This window comes from Barbatula barbatula (genome assembly GCF_947034865.1).
Source record: "Barbatula barbatula genome assembly, chromosome: 24".
Lineage (NCBI taxonomy): Eukaryota > Metazoa > Chordata > Actinopteri > Cypriniformes > Nemacheilidae > Barbatula > Barbatula barbatula.
This window is the reverse complement of record NC_136787.1, coordinates 10,294,842-10,310,734: the sequence shown is the minus strand read 5'-3', so window position 1 is coordinate 10,310,734 and position 15,893 is coordinate 10,294,842. Positions and strand designations below refer to the sequence as shown.

The 15,893-nt window shown below is 38.6% G+C and overlaps 1 protein-coding gene across 1 annotated transcript in view; it reads left to right on the top strand.

Moving 5' to 3' along the window:
* The first annotated feature begins 9,498 nt into the window (after nucleotides 1-9,498).
* The window catches only part of fgf11b (fibroblast growth factor 11b), a 40,564-nt gene continuing 34,169 nt past the window's right edge, over nucleotides 9,499-15,893 (top strand). The window contains exons 1-2 of the mRNA XM_079448071.1: nucleotides 9,499-9,860; nucleotides 9,956-10,560. Of these exons, the coding sequence (XP_079304197.1) occupies nucleotides 10,368-10,560 (193 nt within the window). The 5' untranslated portion in view covers nucleotides 9,499-9,860; nucleotides 9,956-10,367. The remainder of the gene's footprint in view (nucleotides 9,861-9,955; nucleotides 10,561-15,893) is intronic.

Sequence of the window (15,893 nt, the reverse complement as noted above, 5' to 3'; positions counted from 1 at the left end):
TGTTGGGTTCTCTAACTTCACTCCAGGGATTCAGGCCTGAGCTTCCTGTGAGTTGACACAAGACAATTCCCCAATACTTGCGTTTCGCTTTTTTCTTTATCTCGTTGGGTGAAGTAAAAAAAGCATATTTTTCTGTATTTAAATCAAATTTCCAAAGAGTTTGATGATGCAAAACTTCTTCATTATGAGAAATCTAACAGAATTTTTTTTCGAAACACCACCTCTCTGAAGCACACTTGAAATGAGAGAATTCAGTGTGCGCAGAAGGAACTTATTCCCAGCTAACACTGAAAATTAAACAGACTATTATTAAGATTAATCAGTTAAATAGTACGCTTCATAAAAGCATTTAGTAAGACAAAATCAACAAAAATATGAAGTAATATTGAAATGAAAGAATGTGTGATTGATGAACACAAAAACACATGAATGTGGCTGGATTGACTAAAAGTCTAATCATCTACCCTAAGGTATGTGAAACTATGTTTGAAAAACATTGTTGCCTCAGCAATAAATTAAGGGGAGGGACTAAAATGATTAACTAGACTAAAATTGAACTAAAAATATATTCAACTTAAATAGCAATGTAAAAATAAATTAATAAATAATAATGTAACAAAAGCACATAACAAAATAGCTACAATTTAAACTAAAATTAACATGAAAATAAAAAATGTAAACGCCAATTCAAAATACTATTAACAACAATAAAACGGAAAACAAACCTATTATAACCTATTATAACCTTTCTTAAGACATTCTTCATACATTCAAGTAAATTTGCTAACCGACAAATAAATATTTAAACAAGTACAGAATGAAAAAGAACAAACAACACATATTTTGTTTCACATTTAAAACAAGACTCATTTACATTAAAACTCTCTGTAACTTCCTTCCAACTTTCTGCCAAAAAGTCTACACGATAACTTTTACAATACGTTTTTCTGTCGATTGTCTTCTATATAAGTGTCTTTTAGTTGCCTGTCAGAGATTTCTTTATATAGCTCTTCTCTCTGACATCATTTGCTTCTAAAGAATCTCTCTTAAATGGCTTTCGAGCTCTGCCAGGCAGACACTAATGCCTTTACATAATGCCCTTCAAATGTTGTAATTAAACAGAAAATAAAGCATAAATCGGAGGTGGCTGACATTCAGCCAATGGCCGATAGTTTTAGACAGTTGGAGAACATCGTGTGTCTATTAATAGTGGAGTACCACGCCAATGTTTACAAGTGGCATTTAGTCATGCTTGTACTCGATTAGACAGATGTGAACTTCTCGCCTAAACCCGAATTACCGCTAAGGCCCGGCACAATCGCGACAAATTACACCCGCATTGCCGTGAATGATCTGACGCGCTGCTCTATTGTAAGGATTAATCTCCCTCGGTAATGCTGACCAGACTGGCAACAGTCTGGCTTTCCCATCTTCTCACACTCTTCAATCCTGCTTGTGTTGTGCTTAAGTGTGCGTGTTTCTAATGTAGCTAATCCGTCACCCTTTTTATCCCCGTTTTAAGGGTTGTTCGGTGTGTGTCTAACAAACCAGTTTCGATTAGTTCCTTTTTTCATTTTTGCTTATATACATCGACTTTCATTTCAAGGGGATCCGTTGATATCATTCATTCTTATTGACTGTTCAGAGTACTGAGAAATCATAACAATACAATAAATTGGATTTTATGTACAACTTATAAACAACATGTGAAGACCAGTCCAACAGACAAAAAACAGAATCAATGTTTATGTGGCTAGAATCAATGAAGCAGGGATAGTATGTGGTCTCAAATACAGTTCATGTGACCATTTAGATACTCTTTATTCTCTACACAGTCTATTTAACATAATATTTGTATATATAAACACCAACTCACCAGTGTTTGTAACTATTTTACAAGATGTTTTTCACAAGCTATTTTACAAGGACCTTTTTCACAAGCCTGTGATGATGCGTTCAACGGTCATCAGCATCGTAAATCTGTATTTTCATTTTTAAATAAAAATGCATGTACGTTTTTATAACGCCATACTTTGTACAATACCTGTGCATCAAAGGCCAGTTGCATGAACATAGCCTCTAAAGACTGTGTCTTAACAATAAGTCTCACTTATAGCAATAAGTCTTACTTTCTACATTTTATTAGACCAATCTACATTTTTATGTGACTGACTTAATGTGACCAGTTTTGAAGAAAAAATTAGATGACTAACTTGTAAACGGTAATGCGAGGGTGTTTTTCAACAGCGTCTTAGGATGTCACGGTAAATTTGACATCATTTTCCCTTTTGACTGCCATTATCAGACTTTTTTCCAATAATCGTATGTTTCTGTACGAATTACATCGTATGCATTCCAATTAACCACCTCATACAATAGTTATAAATTCCTTTGATCTCAGGTTGAATAAACTTGTTCTGGACCACTCAAGGGTTTTTACGTAGTATGGAAAAATGGAAGAGGGATTCTCCCACATGTGTAAAGATGCTTTACCATACACACGCGAAGCGCTATTGAGCATGGAAGCACAACTGGTTACGATGGTAATGAATAATGACCCCCTTGATCTACCAAATGAAGTACATTACACATCTGAGATAAAGATGTTTAAAACAATACAGTATTTCTGTATTGCATGCAATTAAAATATAATAAAAATATAATGTTATTGAGACAATTAAACCTTATATTTATTAATTTAGGTGTATTCTTAACTAATGGAGGCATGTGACTAGCACACTGAGCATATGGCAAGCCAACTAAACAATAGTTGCCTCTCTCCACATTAAACATGAGGTTCTGTCATGATCCTGCCACTAGATCAAGAGAATCATGCATGTATTAATTAAACGATGTATTAATTCGAATCTAAGTATTGACAACGATGAACCTGAAGAAATATCTAAGACTGTGTTGCTGAAACACATTCAGTGTTCTAAAGTGTTTAGGTTTAAATCAAATCCCTTTTCATTTCAACGAAGTCTTCATATTACACTTGAACCAACCCACACATTCATTACAGAAAACACAAGACTTAGAGCAGAAGAATGACTTCAAACCGGTAAGCTCAGCTCTTTTGGCCGAGGGACGAAACTGATTTATTGGACATTTGATTGAATGCTTTTTAGAGACAAGCAATAAATGTATCATAAGTAACAGATGTGTCATAATCGCCAATATAGCAAGTGTCTGTTTTGTGATCTGATTCTCTGTGATGACAAAGCGCAGATATTTTTCAAAGACACATTTATACCGATGATGAATTATGACACAGGAGGGCGATGCTGCAAAACTTGCACACAGCTACTACTGTAAATTGGTTTGTCATGAGTTCAAACTCGCTGCCTTAAAGTCTGGACATACAGGTTACAATGGTTTAAACTCAAAGTATCCGGAAATACGTCAAATATTAAAGTGATTTGTGGGTCACATTTAAAGATTTAGTTATAATCTAATACTATAAACCTTTTTTTCCGACTCACCCAATCTCATATTCACAGGCTGGTATTTGAGACCCTGCTTCAGGGTATTCAGAATGGCTTATCCGACAGTTTTGTCTATAAGTCTCACTTTATGGTGTCATACTTTTTTTTCTCAGAGCCACGCTGTATCTCTTGATCTGCACGTCTGTCTCAGATGTGCTGCATTCGGGTTACCTTAGATACTGAAACATTACAGAAGCGCAGGGGTACAGCAGTGTTATCACTCAGACGTCTCCCCTTTTCTCCCACACACACAAACACTGATGTTCAAACACAAACATCTCCGCCCAAGGGGCTTAACCGATTTCTTCCTTTCTCGTCGATCTCCATCAGTATTTCGCCGAGGCAGTTTGGAAGGAGTAAAAAACCCCTCTTTCAAAATTTACACTGATGACAGAGACATCACATGCTGAAGAAGGCCTCTTTTCCCCATCTGGAAGATTTTGAGTCAAATTAATCTTTCATATTTTACTTTTAAATTCCTCAAAGGGAAATTCAGAAAAAAACTCTAAAGAAGGGAAGGAAGGATTAGGGCGTGCAGATGCTGGGAACCCTGGGGTGTCGTCTTTTCACGAAAATAACCTCTCCCTTACTGTCTGGCATTTAAGGCGCCTAATATAAATGTATCTGCTTAGAATATCAGGGGCTTACTACCACCTGAGATCACAGTTAAGGTGTTCTGCTAAATCCTCTGAAAGTCATAATATTTTATCAGTAAGAATACACACAACTGTAGGCATAGAACCGAGCCATAGACGTGAATTGCACACCACTTCAGATTAAGTTAAATTATATCAGAGAGTTGTGACCGTCTCTGGAAAGCAAACATTTCTGCCTGGAAGCAAACATTTGCCATATTTGTCATCATTTCTTCTAAAATATGTTTTTTGATGCAGTTTTGCATGCCAAACCCTGGAGCGAGTTAGCATTTTAGCACGTTCGGTTTCATCTGCCCTAAGTCAATAGTTTTTTTTTATTATTATTGTTTTAAATGCCTGAAAAAAGTTATGTGATCAATATTTTCACGTTTCAAATATGACATAAGACACTTGTTATAGCCCGACTGTGATTTTTTAAAAGCTTAATCATGTCTTAAAAATGAAAAAATTACATATTTTCCCCCTTTTTCTTGTAAATTTGCGGCCTTTTCTGTAATTGAAGTTCTTTTTTAACTATATTTAAAAATACATGACAATTCTGTTAAATTACTGGTTTTGACAGTGTTTTTTTTAAGTTTGAGCGAGCAGGCGGACGCTTGGGGTAGTGGTGACGTGGATATCGAGGGACCATGGTGTAGTCTGTTTATAGCCTTTTCACTTCTGGCGCCTGTACTTAACAAATGTAATTTGTTAAGATTATTTTGAAGAAAAAAACTTATAAGTATCATAAACCTTTGTTAATCACAGATCTTTTCTTCCAAAAGTCTATGGGAAAATGCGGTCGAGGGAACCACTCTGCTGCTAACTTCTGGGTCAGTCTACAAAAATATGTCATCCCTGCGGCACTCTATTACGGTAAAACCATGATAAATATAAATATGCTTTAAAAAATAATAATGTATCAAGTCACCATCGATATTTCTATATAGTTATACGGGGCTGGGACAGGTATACTGTAGTTACTACAGTGTAGTAGCTATTGTATATTTCCGAAGGAAAATGATTGTATTGATCACTGTAAAATAATGCAAGTGCAGTGTTATTGTGCATAACTGATCAGCATGCAATAGAGTGTTGGCCATTCATCAACCTTTAGTGACTGAATTGCCATAAATTCATCATCATGCTTTCATTAGAGGTCTGAAAGCCAGTGGATGGGTGGAGCGAGAATGATCTGTTGTCATTACAGACCTTCATTCATGGTGAAGTCCCTTAAGAGAATGCAATAAAAATAATGCAAGCAATTTAAAATGAGTGTTCACATATTATGTGCAACTATCCACTACAAACTAAAAAAATGAGAGACAGAAAGACAATTTACAAATCTGCATATGCACACGCTCACACACAATCCACTAATCTTAATATCAGAGAGGTACTTTCAATTCAAGGCTAATTACAAGTTTCTGTGGGTAATGTCACAAATGAAAAGGCAATGCATACAACCCTTTTCCCTAATAAGATGTTGACCCAGAGGTGATGCAAATTATGAGAATAATTTCCGAAACAAAAAATGTAGATCTTTTGCACACTTACATAATGGAAGGGGGATTACGAAAGAACACATCCTGTCATCTGTTCAGGCAACGATGAATAGAGTAGTGAGACAGAGAGAAAGAGAGGAGATGAGACGGACTGAAATAGAGATAAGGCACTGGGAAAGACAGAAAGACAGAACTGGGCCAGTCGGGTCAGGCCGAGCACCGCAGACACATGGGGAAACAAGGGAGGAGGGTTGTTCGTGTTTGTCGGAGAGGTCAGGGAGACCTTTATGGAAAGTAATTGCTTGGAAAAGCAGAGGAAGGTCACACCACTCATAAATCTGCAAAATAAACTACTCTGGACTAGTATGTCTAGGATAAAGATGAAAAAATGACTATTTCTTTCTTTGTTATTTACAATGACAGTAGATGGGGGATAATCGCACACAAAAAATGTTTTGTGGGATGATTTTGCTTTCCACAACAGTACAAAAATGGTCTATATGAGTCATTCCATATTGCCTCAATTTATACAACATTCTTGTGTGGAAGACACTGTTTAGTATTCTCTCAATGGTCATAATAGAGAATAACTCTTGTGATAAAACTGTAAAAAATTGTTGTCTGTCAGCTTGTCCCATACTTCAGTATTCATACTGAAAATTAAAATAGGCATTTGGCTTGTGGCCTGATTTGTGAAAGCAGGTGTTCGAGTTTAAAAAGCTTGACATTTACTATATCTTCCTGTTCTTGAAAAGTGTAGAGGTTGCATTTTGCTGTTTCGTGTGGAAAGTGGAGTTACAACCCTTGCTTTTGAAATGAATACTACTTAAATTGTTGCCATTTATCCATCTTTCTTAACAGCTAGGAACTTTAGCTGTCATCTGACGATCAGCTGTTGATGGATTGTGACCTTGCTTATTGAGGCGACGTCATTTCTGAACCCTCTAAATCAAAACAACGCTCTCTTAGTGCACTCACAGAAGGACGCCAAATCCAATTTGATTGATTGACAGGGTCTGATTTGCTGATTTATTGGAAACGCACTGAATAGCTGCAAATATTTGTCGTGGAAGCATCTTGCTATCGCTACAAGCAAAACAGCCAAGACAGATTCAATAAGCGCTTGCTAAACTTCTCAGCACTGCGTATCCATATAATCAATGCTAATCACGAAGCAATTTGGCACAGAGATCATGGTCGAGTGTTGTCCCTCAGGACGAAGTCTCCAGAGAGCTTTGTATATTGGTGCGTGGGTGATACGGTGCATATTGGTGAGGACTGTTCTTGTGAGTTTGTGTGTCCATCAGTTCTCAATGTATGACATTCCTATAAAAAATACAGAGCAACAAAAGTGAACCACGCCTAAGAAAAAATGTCCCAGCCCTAGGAATACTGTCCCAGGATTGACAAGGATGTTGATCCAGATCCACTTGTCAAAATCCAATCATTTACTTACATTTCCAAGCCTGCACATACTTGCATAAACGTCTGTGTTTGCATTATTTCGTATTTGAGGAATACAGACACAGCTTGTCATAGACCAGTGGAATGCAAAAAGGAGAAGGTTACTGTCTCTACCTGTCTGTGTCACTATTACAATGAAACAACCTCCCGTCCTGTCGCACCCTGTCTCTTTAAGCGAACCGCCCTTCGGGTCCCGTTCATTTCACATGCTGTATTTGCAGAGTGCCAGGAGACTAGAAAATACACTCAGATAAAGAGAAACTGCAGTGATACCAGAGAGAAGAATGAAAAGAGAATGGGAGGGGGGATTGGGATGAGTAATAAAGTAAATGAGAAATAGAAAGATGGGATAAGAGACAAAAGAGAAGCTCTGATCCAAACCTTAGTAATCTGGCTTGATGCCGACTGCCTACATAGCTGACTTCAAACGCAATGTCATGCTTCCTCATAAGAGACCGATTTAGAATGTTGTACATAGACTGCAAGTACACTTTACAAAATAGCAATGGAGACTCAACACGCAGTCGATTTCAAATTTAGCTCGTTGCTAAGCTAACGTTGCATTATCATAGCCGGTGTCTCAATCAGTTCCCTTGTTCAGTTGTCAGGGCACTGAACAGGGAGGCAGCTATTTTAAGGGCTGTCTCATTTCGCAAAATCGTTCCAGTGCACTGAAACGATCGTTCCCAAAGAATTCCCATAATGCACTGCAAAAACCAGGGTTTTTCATTACTGGAAATCACTGGACAAGTTTTGAAGACGTTTAACCAAAATCGCAGGAGCCAATTCAATGAACTTCATGAAACGCAATATAACGTTTGAAAAGACAAGTTTATGGAAGTGATGCAGCTTGTCAATATACAGCTGTGGAATTTTTTTTTATGTGGCTCAGTGGTTAGAGCATGGTGCTAGCAACTCCAAGGTCATGGGTTTGATCCCAGGAGATTGCACATAGTCAGAAACAAATGTATAGTATGCAATGTAAGTCGCTTGTAAAAAAAATCCTGAATAGATTATCGCTGCTGTGTTGCTTAAAAGTGAATATGAACTAAAAAATACAGAGCATCTTTTGTCAATTATTAATTCTGATGTAAAGTGAAAGTGACCTATTTGTCAGATATGTGGGCTCATATACAAAATGAGACCCATCCAGAGAGTAGTGAACACACGCACAGGAAGTCGTGAACACACCTACATCCGGAGCAGTGGGCAGCTATCACTGCAGCACCCGGGGAGCAAGAAGGGGTAAGGTGCCTTGCTCAAGGGCACCTCAGTCGTGACCCGCCAGCCCTGAGAAACGAACCTGCAACCTTCTGGTCACGAGTCAGACTCTCTAAGCATTAGGACACTACCGCCCCATTTTTTGCAATCGATGACAATGTCGCCAGTTTGTCCTTACTTTGTGACCACATTCTGAGGACGTGTTGGCAACGTTCCATGTCTTCGAATTTTTGCTAACATTGCAGAAACATCGCAGCCATGTCCTCAAATAACATGGTGAATTAATCCCATGAAGAACATTGTAGTGACGTGGTATGCTGGTCTCCAGATAATCTTATGATCCCAAAAGCATCATAAGCCTATATTGATCATAGCTCCATTGCTTGTACTGTAGCTAAGCTAACATTGCATGACTCAAACAAAAATACCTGCACACAAACATTGGGTAAACTTCTTTATTTTGTTTACTACTATTTCAATATATTTCAAAAAATATATAACATATTTTGCAACGTATTTTTCTTTTTTATTGAGATCGGTGAAGTGCATTCTGGCATAGGTTTATCTGCAATGAATATGCAGCGCTGTCTTCGATTCTGGTTTAAAACTATATCTTAGGAGGCAGCGTAATTAAGATGTCTATCTTTAAGAACAGCCTTCGAATGGGGAGAGCCAAAGACGTCTTAAAATTCTTTGTCCACCAGGTTCTACGGCAAAACTACTTCAGTTACTTTTATTTTATTTGCACAAGGGAACAGAACTCTAAACCAGTAAAAGTGGTACAATCCTAATCCAGTAAAAGTGATTGTGTACACGAGAATGTGTGTAGGCGAGTGAGGGGGATAAATGTGTGTGAAAGTGTGTGTGTATTTGGCAGAGATAACCGACTCCGAAGGCTTGACTGCGATGTTCTTCCGGTGACTGAAAACTGTCACCATTGGCAGCTCACACACACACTCACTCTCTCTCTCTCTCTCTCTCTCTCTCCTCCACTCTACTCATCAAGGACAGTCGTATCGTACGGTAGAGCGAGGGAGGAAAAGAATAGCATTAACTCTCTCTCCTGTCTTTTTCTTCCTTCATCTCTCTCTTTTCTCTCCTCCCTTGTTCTCATTCATCATTCTTGTTTCACTCCCTCTCTTTTCCCCTCACTCTCTCTCTCACGATCGCTCTTGCTCTCCCTCCCTCACTTGTTCTCTCATGAATGTCACCTTTACTGGTGGGAGCCGCTGGATTTGCGCACACACACTCATACAGACACACACTTGCTGGCTTTGGGGTGGAGGGGGGTAATGTAGGGCTGTGGGGAGAGATAGCGTGTGCCAGAAGAGGCAGAAGGGAAATTTCTCGGAGTCCATTCTTCTTTTTGCCGTCTCCCGTCCTACGACTCGGGGCTTTGTTGGTCCCAGCAGCTGAAGCAGAAGTGCCTCTGGACGTCGGAGCGCTGGATTACAGCTCCAGATTATTATTTTTTAAAGTTAGCCACAGGGACGGTAGGCTGACCATCTGCCTGGAACCGTTCCTGATTCGAGCTGTAAACCCTGCTAGTGGTGAGTGAAGAACTTTCTGTTATGGACCAATCCAGCATTGTTTTTCTCTGAAACAGTGGTCTAAACTTTACCTTTGTCTGTGTCTTTGTCTTCAGAAAAAAGAAAGACACAGGGAGGGGAAGTGAGAGGAGCAGGGGGGGCAAATATGTCGGCAATGTCGCAACGATGACTTCGCCAGCATCTTTCTGGTTCTTTTTGGGGAAATGTGACGGTGTTGATTTATGTTTTGCGGATTTGATTTACCATCAATATGTATTTTGCGAAACCAACATGAAGGACAATCCGTGGACGGGTTGTGAGTGGACCAGAACTTAACCTTTTCTATTTTAGGATTGGGAAACACATCGGGACACGTGAGGAACCTACTCTAATTCTCGCTCTCCGCTCCGGATTTGATCCTTGACTTTTATATCTTTGCGCTGCTGGTAAAGAAGGCGAAAAGTTTATCCAGAGAGGGTCTCCTAGGCAGACAGAGACCCCCCTCCCAAAGGCGAGAGGGGGGGGAAGATGGCAGCTCTCGCCAGTTCTCTCATCAGACAAAAACGGGCTGTCAAGGAAGACCAGGCCAACCGACCGATACCCAACAAACGCAAGCCGTGCCCCAAGAGCAACAAGTCCCTTTGCCAGAAACAAATTCTCGTTCTCATATCAAAAGTTAGGTTATGTGGCGGTCGCAGAGGAAGAACAGAAAAAAGGCCGGGTAAGTTCATTTTATACTGTATTATAGTAGTTTGACCGGAGCAACTACATTCATAACTGGGCAAAAAATTACCAAACATTTGACCAAACATTACAAAATGATTTCATGGTTTCTCCGTTAACACTTCACAGTGTCACTCAAGTTGTCACTGTGTTACAAATGTAAGCATACACAGCTGTAATACATCACAGTCCAGTATGAAATAAAATCATGTCTCTTGAGTAATCTTCCATAGGTCACATAAAGAAGAAGCTCATTTAGTTGCAATCAGATTTATATGGGATGAAAAGGGTCTGACTGTCATTTATGACATGATCGAGCTGAAATAGGTGAGCCTTTTATAAGGTGTGATTTACAGTCTTTTGAAGCGTCCCACATGCATGGGCTATTCTGGGTTGCTTTAAGACCTGCCCTGAGGATGCTAATTACAGAGAGACACACCATCTCCTCTATACTCACGCACGAGTGAGCACGTCTGCGTATTAAAGCAACACTCCACTTAATTCCAATTGTTTTCCATGAAAGATTGTTACTCTATGACATGCGATTGGAATTTGGACTACGGCCATGTTTTAGTACCGTTAACCTTGCCATTGGCCAAATAGGAAAAAACAACACGCTCTCTGATTACAGCACTGATATTGAGACAAAAGCCCAGCAAATGTTATGCCAACCTACAGGGCAACAACGCAAACAGCAGCGTCCACAACATGGTTCATGTTTTATTGAAATTACAACCTCTCTTTAATTAGCCTTTGGGTGAAGATGGGGACCAAAGTGTTTATGTAAATATCCCGAGTCTGATTATGAAATTGATCCCACAGCCTGAGATTTATTACACAGTGGATGAAAGAACAGTCAACCCAAAACTAAACTGAAGGAAGGATACGGAGATATAGCAGTGAGTGAGTATGTGTGAGAGAGGGAGTGGGTGTTTTGTACGTAAATGAAAATGATTACAGTCAGGGATATTAATCTAGCTTTTTATCCATCGCTCTCGCCATTGAACATGAAACGCACCCTGATGCAATCACAAGGGGTAAAAATGCATGTAGAAGAGGAAAAACAGAGAGGGAAAAAGAAAAGCTGAGAAAATGAATGAAAGAGAGTCCATTTATGTGTGTATTTGTTATGGCACTGAAGTAACGCTGAAAGCCTATCAGGCTCCTGAGACCCTATTTTGTAATATTTACGTTCCTTTGAAATCAACCGAACACGTTATTACATTACACTTCAGCACCGTAGGATAATGTGGCTGGATACACAAAAAATTATTTTCACACACAGACATATACAAAAACAGGCTCAGGCAACTTCATTCTTATGGCATTATTAGCGTAGTTTATATTTCCATCACAACTCTATCCCCATCCTATGCAAAATAAAACTTTTAACCACCTCAGTCTCTGACCTTTCAGAGTTTTGCTTCAAAATTTCAGCTCTCAAGAAGCCAAAAATTGACAAATTAGTTGGCGTTACTTGGGCACAGCGGTGGAGGATCATGAGATCACTGCAGCATTGTCGGGTCAGTGATCTAGTGCGTCCATCATAACAATGTCGAGCCCCATCTGGACCTCTGCGAACCTGTCTTGCACACCTTTGTTTGGTTTTGGACGGGTTCCCCTGCAGCGCTAAGATGATGGCCAGGTTGACGTTGAGTGTACTGGTCTTTCGATCGATGCAGCTCATTAACGTATATGGATTAATCAATGATCACCCTCTCCGTTTGCCCAGTGCCCAATTTCACGCAAGCTGGAGATGGTATAGAAATGTGAAACACACACACACACACACACACAATTATCTTAGTAGCAAAGGCTTTACCGTTTTATGAAGCGCTTCCAGTGAGTGTTTGGTTTTATTCAACAACAAATCTTGTTACAGAGGAGAGAAAGAGGGAGGAAGAGAGGTGATTAATATCGGTAAAAGAGCAAGAAAACCCCTCTCATATGGGCTGCGTTCACACAGTCAATGTTTGGGAAGGACGACCGTGTTTATTAATAGAAGTGAGTTAAGGATTGCCCTGTTCACACAACAGCTTACAGAAGCGGACTGAATAATATAAACTCTGAATACATATAAACACATAACAGAAGTATAGACATTTCAATTTTTGCAGCAGGTATGTTAGTGATAGTGAAAATAAATGTAAAAACATAATAAATGGTGACTTCCATGTCGCCAGCACAATCTAGGACATTCAATTGCGATTATCTATCAATTCTCTATAAACAAATTAAAATAGCTGAAATAACATCTGTCTCTATATCACCATCTCTGTTTCAAACATAAAACTGCAAGTTACGTGTGTTTCAGTCAAATGAAGTCAAACTGACATTTCCCATGAAATCATAACCAACAACACAAATTAAAAAGTATTTGTTATAAGCTAACCGTTGAGAATAAGTGTGGTGTGCGTCTTTATTTACTCCCCTTCCAGTTGTGCCAAATCTATGTGTACATTTCTTTGTTCTGACAAACACCTACTATGATTTTTAATACTGTGCTAGTCAATGGTGGCCAAGAACTGTTTGGTTATGAGCATTCTTCCAAATATCTTTATCTCTGTTCACCAGAACAAATAAACTTAAACAGACTTGGAACAGCTCGAGGGTGAGTTAAAATTGTCAGGTTAAACTGTCCCTTTAAAGATTTAACACGGTGGACAAACCTAATGTGATGCCACAACCTTATACAAAAAGTTTATTATATAATCTAAGCTCTTAAATTTAACTAGGTGTAACTGACAAATACTACAGCTCAGATGGGTGTTAAACAAATAGCAGAGCCATTGAAGAACAGAGTTACGATATTCGCATAGATGTTGGAAGAATGGAATGCGGAAGTAACTCTTGTCATGGAGTGACTAATAGTTCCAAACATTGCACTGAAGCCCATTCATTTCAATGTGTCCCAAATGCATTTGCTGTACAGTTGGTGAAATAAAGGCATGTTTATACATTTTAACGAATTGGCGGACATATATTATTTCATAGACCTTACATTCATATACTCCCCAGACAAAATGCTATAAATCAAGTCAAAATTTTCAGTGTACAAAATGTGCTAATATATTTATAAAAATGTATGCACGTATAGTTCATGTTGTTTGTCCTGGTTAAATCCATTCAAATAGGTTGACAGCATGGATTTGTTTGGATCTATTGAGCACTCCATGAACCACGTGACCACACAGCAAGGTCGAGTGTCGTAACTCTGTTTTTCAACGGCTGAGGTTTAACCCTATTGAAAATTCTGTCATCAACCTCTTGTCATTTTAAACCTGTATTACTTTCTTCTGCAGAACACAAAAGAAGATCTTTTGAAGAATGTTGGCAACAGAAGTCCATGGGTGCCAATGGTTTTTGTTTACCAACATTTTTCAAAATATCTTCTTTTGTGTTTCATGTTAGAAATATATACAGGTTTAAAATGACAGTAGATGATCACAGCATTTTGGGGTTAACTATCCCTTTACAGTAATTGTATTACGTAAAGTTCCGGCGCTCACACCTCCTTTAATATATCTACAAAGTCAGACAAGATATCTAAAAAGACAGAGGTCTGCAGATGTGCAGGAAGGAGAATGCAGCAGTTCTGCACACTGGGCTGGGAGTAAAGGAGTCGCTCAGGGCACGAGGACGTGTCGCTGAAGGAGGAGACCATTAAGCTGACCGCTGAAGATGGGCTCTATCTCGCTTACTCGACAACACCTGATCGCACTGCACAGTGTTAGGTAGCCTCTCATCCGAGTACTCAGAGTGCCAGGGGTCAGAAAGAAAGAGAGAGTGAAAGAGACAGAGGATGAGATAGTAACGCAGAGAGGAAGGAAGTGGGGGAGAGAAGGAAGAAGGTGGACGAAAGGGGAAAGAGGAGGATAGGCAGGTGGAAACGCAAAACATGAAGAAAAAAACGATCAATGCGGAAAACAGAAGGGCAAGCGAAAGGAATGCTGAAAAAAGAGAGGGAAGTAGTCCATTAAAATAGCAGTCCATATTTTCACAGCAACAAGGGTTTGCTCATTTTTTTGCAATGATATAAGAAAACCTCCTAGCAAAAACCCAAAAGTTGTATTATCTTTGAGGAATGTTGGGTTCAAGATAAGGTAACCTGTACATTGAGTTCTATTGATTACTACATAAAATCATTTTAACTTGTTCCTCGGTTTTTAAAAACAAACAAAGATTGAGTGTACAGTAATACTCTTGAAATGGAATCCTATAGGGAACAATATTTATGGGATCAACATTAAATACACTCTTTTCAAAGACTAACCACAAAACATATATATATATATATATATATATATATATATATATATATAAATAAAAACAAAAATGGTAGCTATAAAATATTTCAGTCCCTTAGACTTCCGCAGAATGTGTTTAAAATTGGTTAGGTTGTCATGATTATTAAACAATCGCTCGTCTGAGGTTATTTGACCTAACCACAGTTATTTCATATAATCACAATTTCTGTGCACCTTAAGAAGACAAAACGTGAATACGTAGTATTTGCATCCACCGTCCTTGTTCTGCGAGTACTCTTACATTTTACCATCATTTGCGACGAATCAGCTTTTTATCTGTGTTGATCAGTTCAATAAATTCCAAAGTGTATCAATACTTCATAATAAAACCTAAAATACACAATTAATGAACTAATAATTTTTTAGACAACTAATAGGCTTTATGCATATGATGACGTACTTCCACTGAAATCTCAGCCAGCTAAGCCACTTCCACTCTCATAGAGCTGAGGTGATTTGTCACCAAGTGATAATAACACGTTTACAAAAAAATCTTACAATTCTCGTCAAAAACATCAATTTCGTGCGAGTGCAAAAGTTGACTTACTTTTCTTTTAATATTTGTGGATGTAGCTTGAAACATATACAATAATTTAGTTTTTTCACATTTTCATGAAATGTTGCAGTGTTAATTATAAATAAGTTATCGGTGCAGATCATTTTTAACTAATGTGCCCTGATAGTCTCTCCTCAAGTAGCCTACATGAAATGTCTCGGTTGAGGCGGGACTATGCTGACTTTCCAATGGCCAGGCTTTCAACAATTCAGTAAATTTCCAAATTATGCGACCAAACCCCACCCTACATTTTTCCTTATTCAGAAAGACATACAGGTACGTCCCAATTCATAAGAAACCACATCTTGCATTTCATGCAAACTTGGAAACTATTATCGATCTGCTGGTACAGCCAAACTAACAGAATCCAGTTTGTTTTCTGTGGTCCAGCACACAGTACCTAATCAAGTAATTAACACAGTTCATTAATTAGATTGTTAGTCCACAAATGAACAAAATGATCAACAG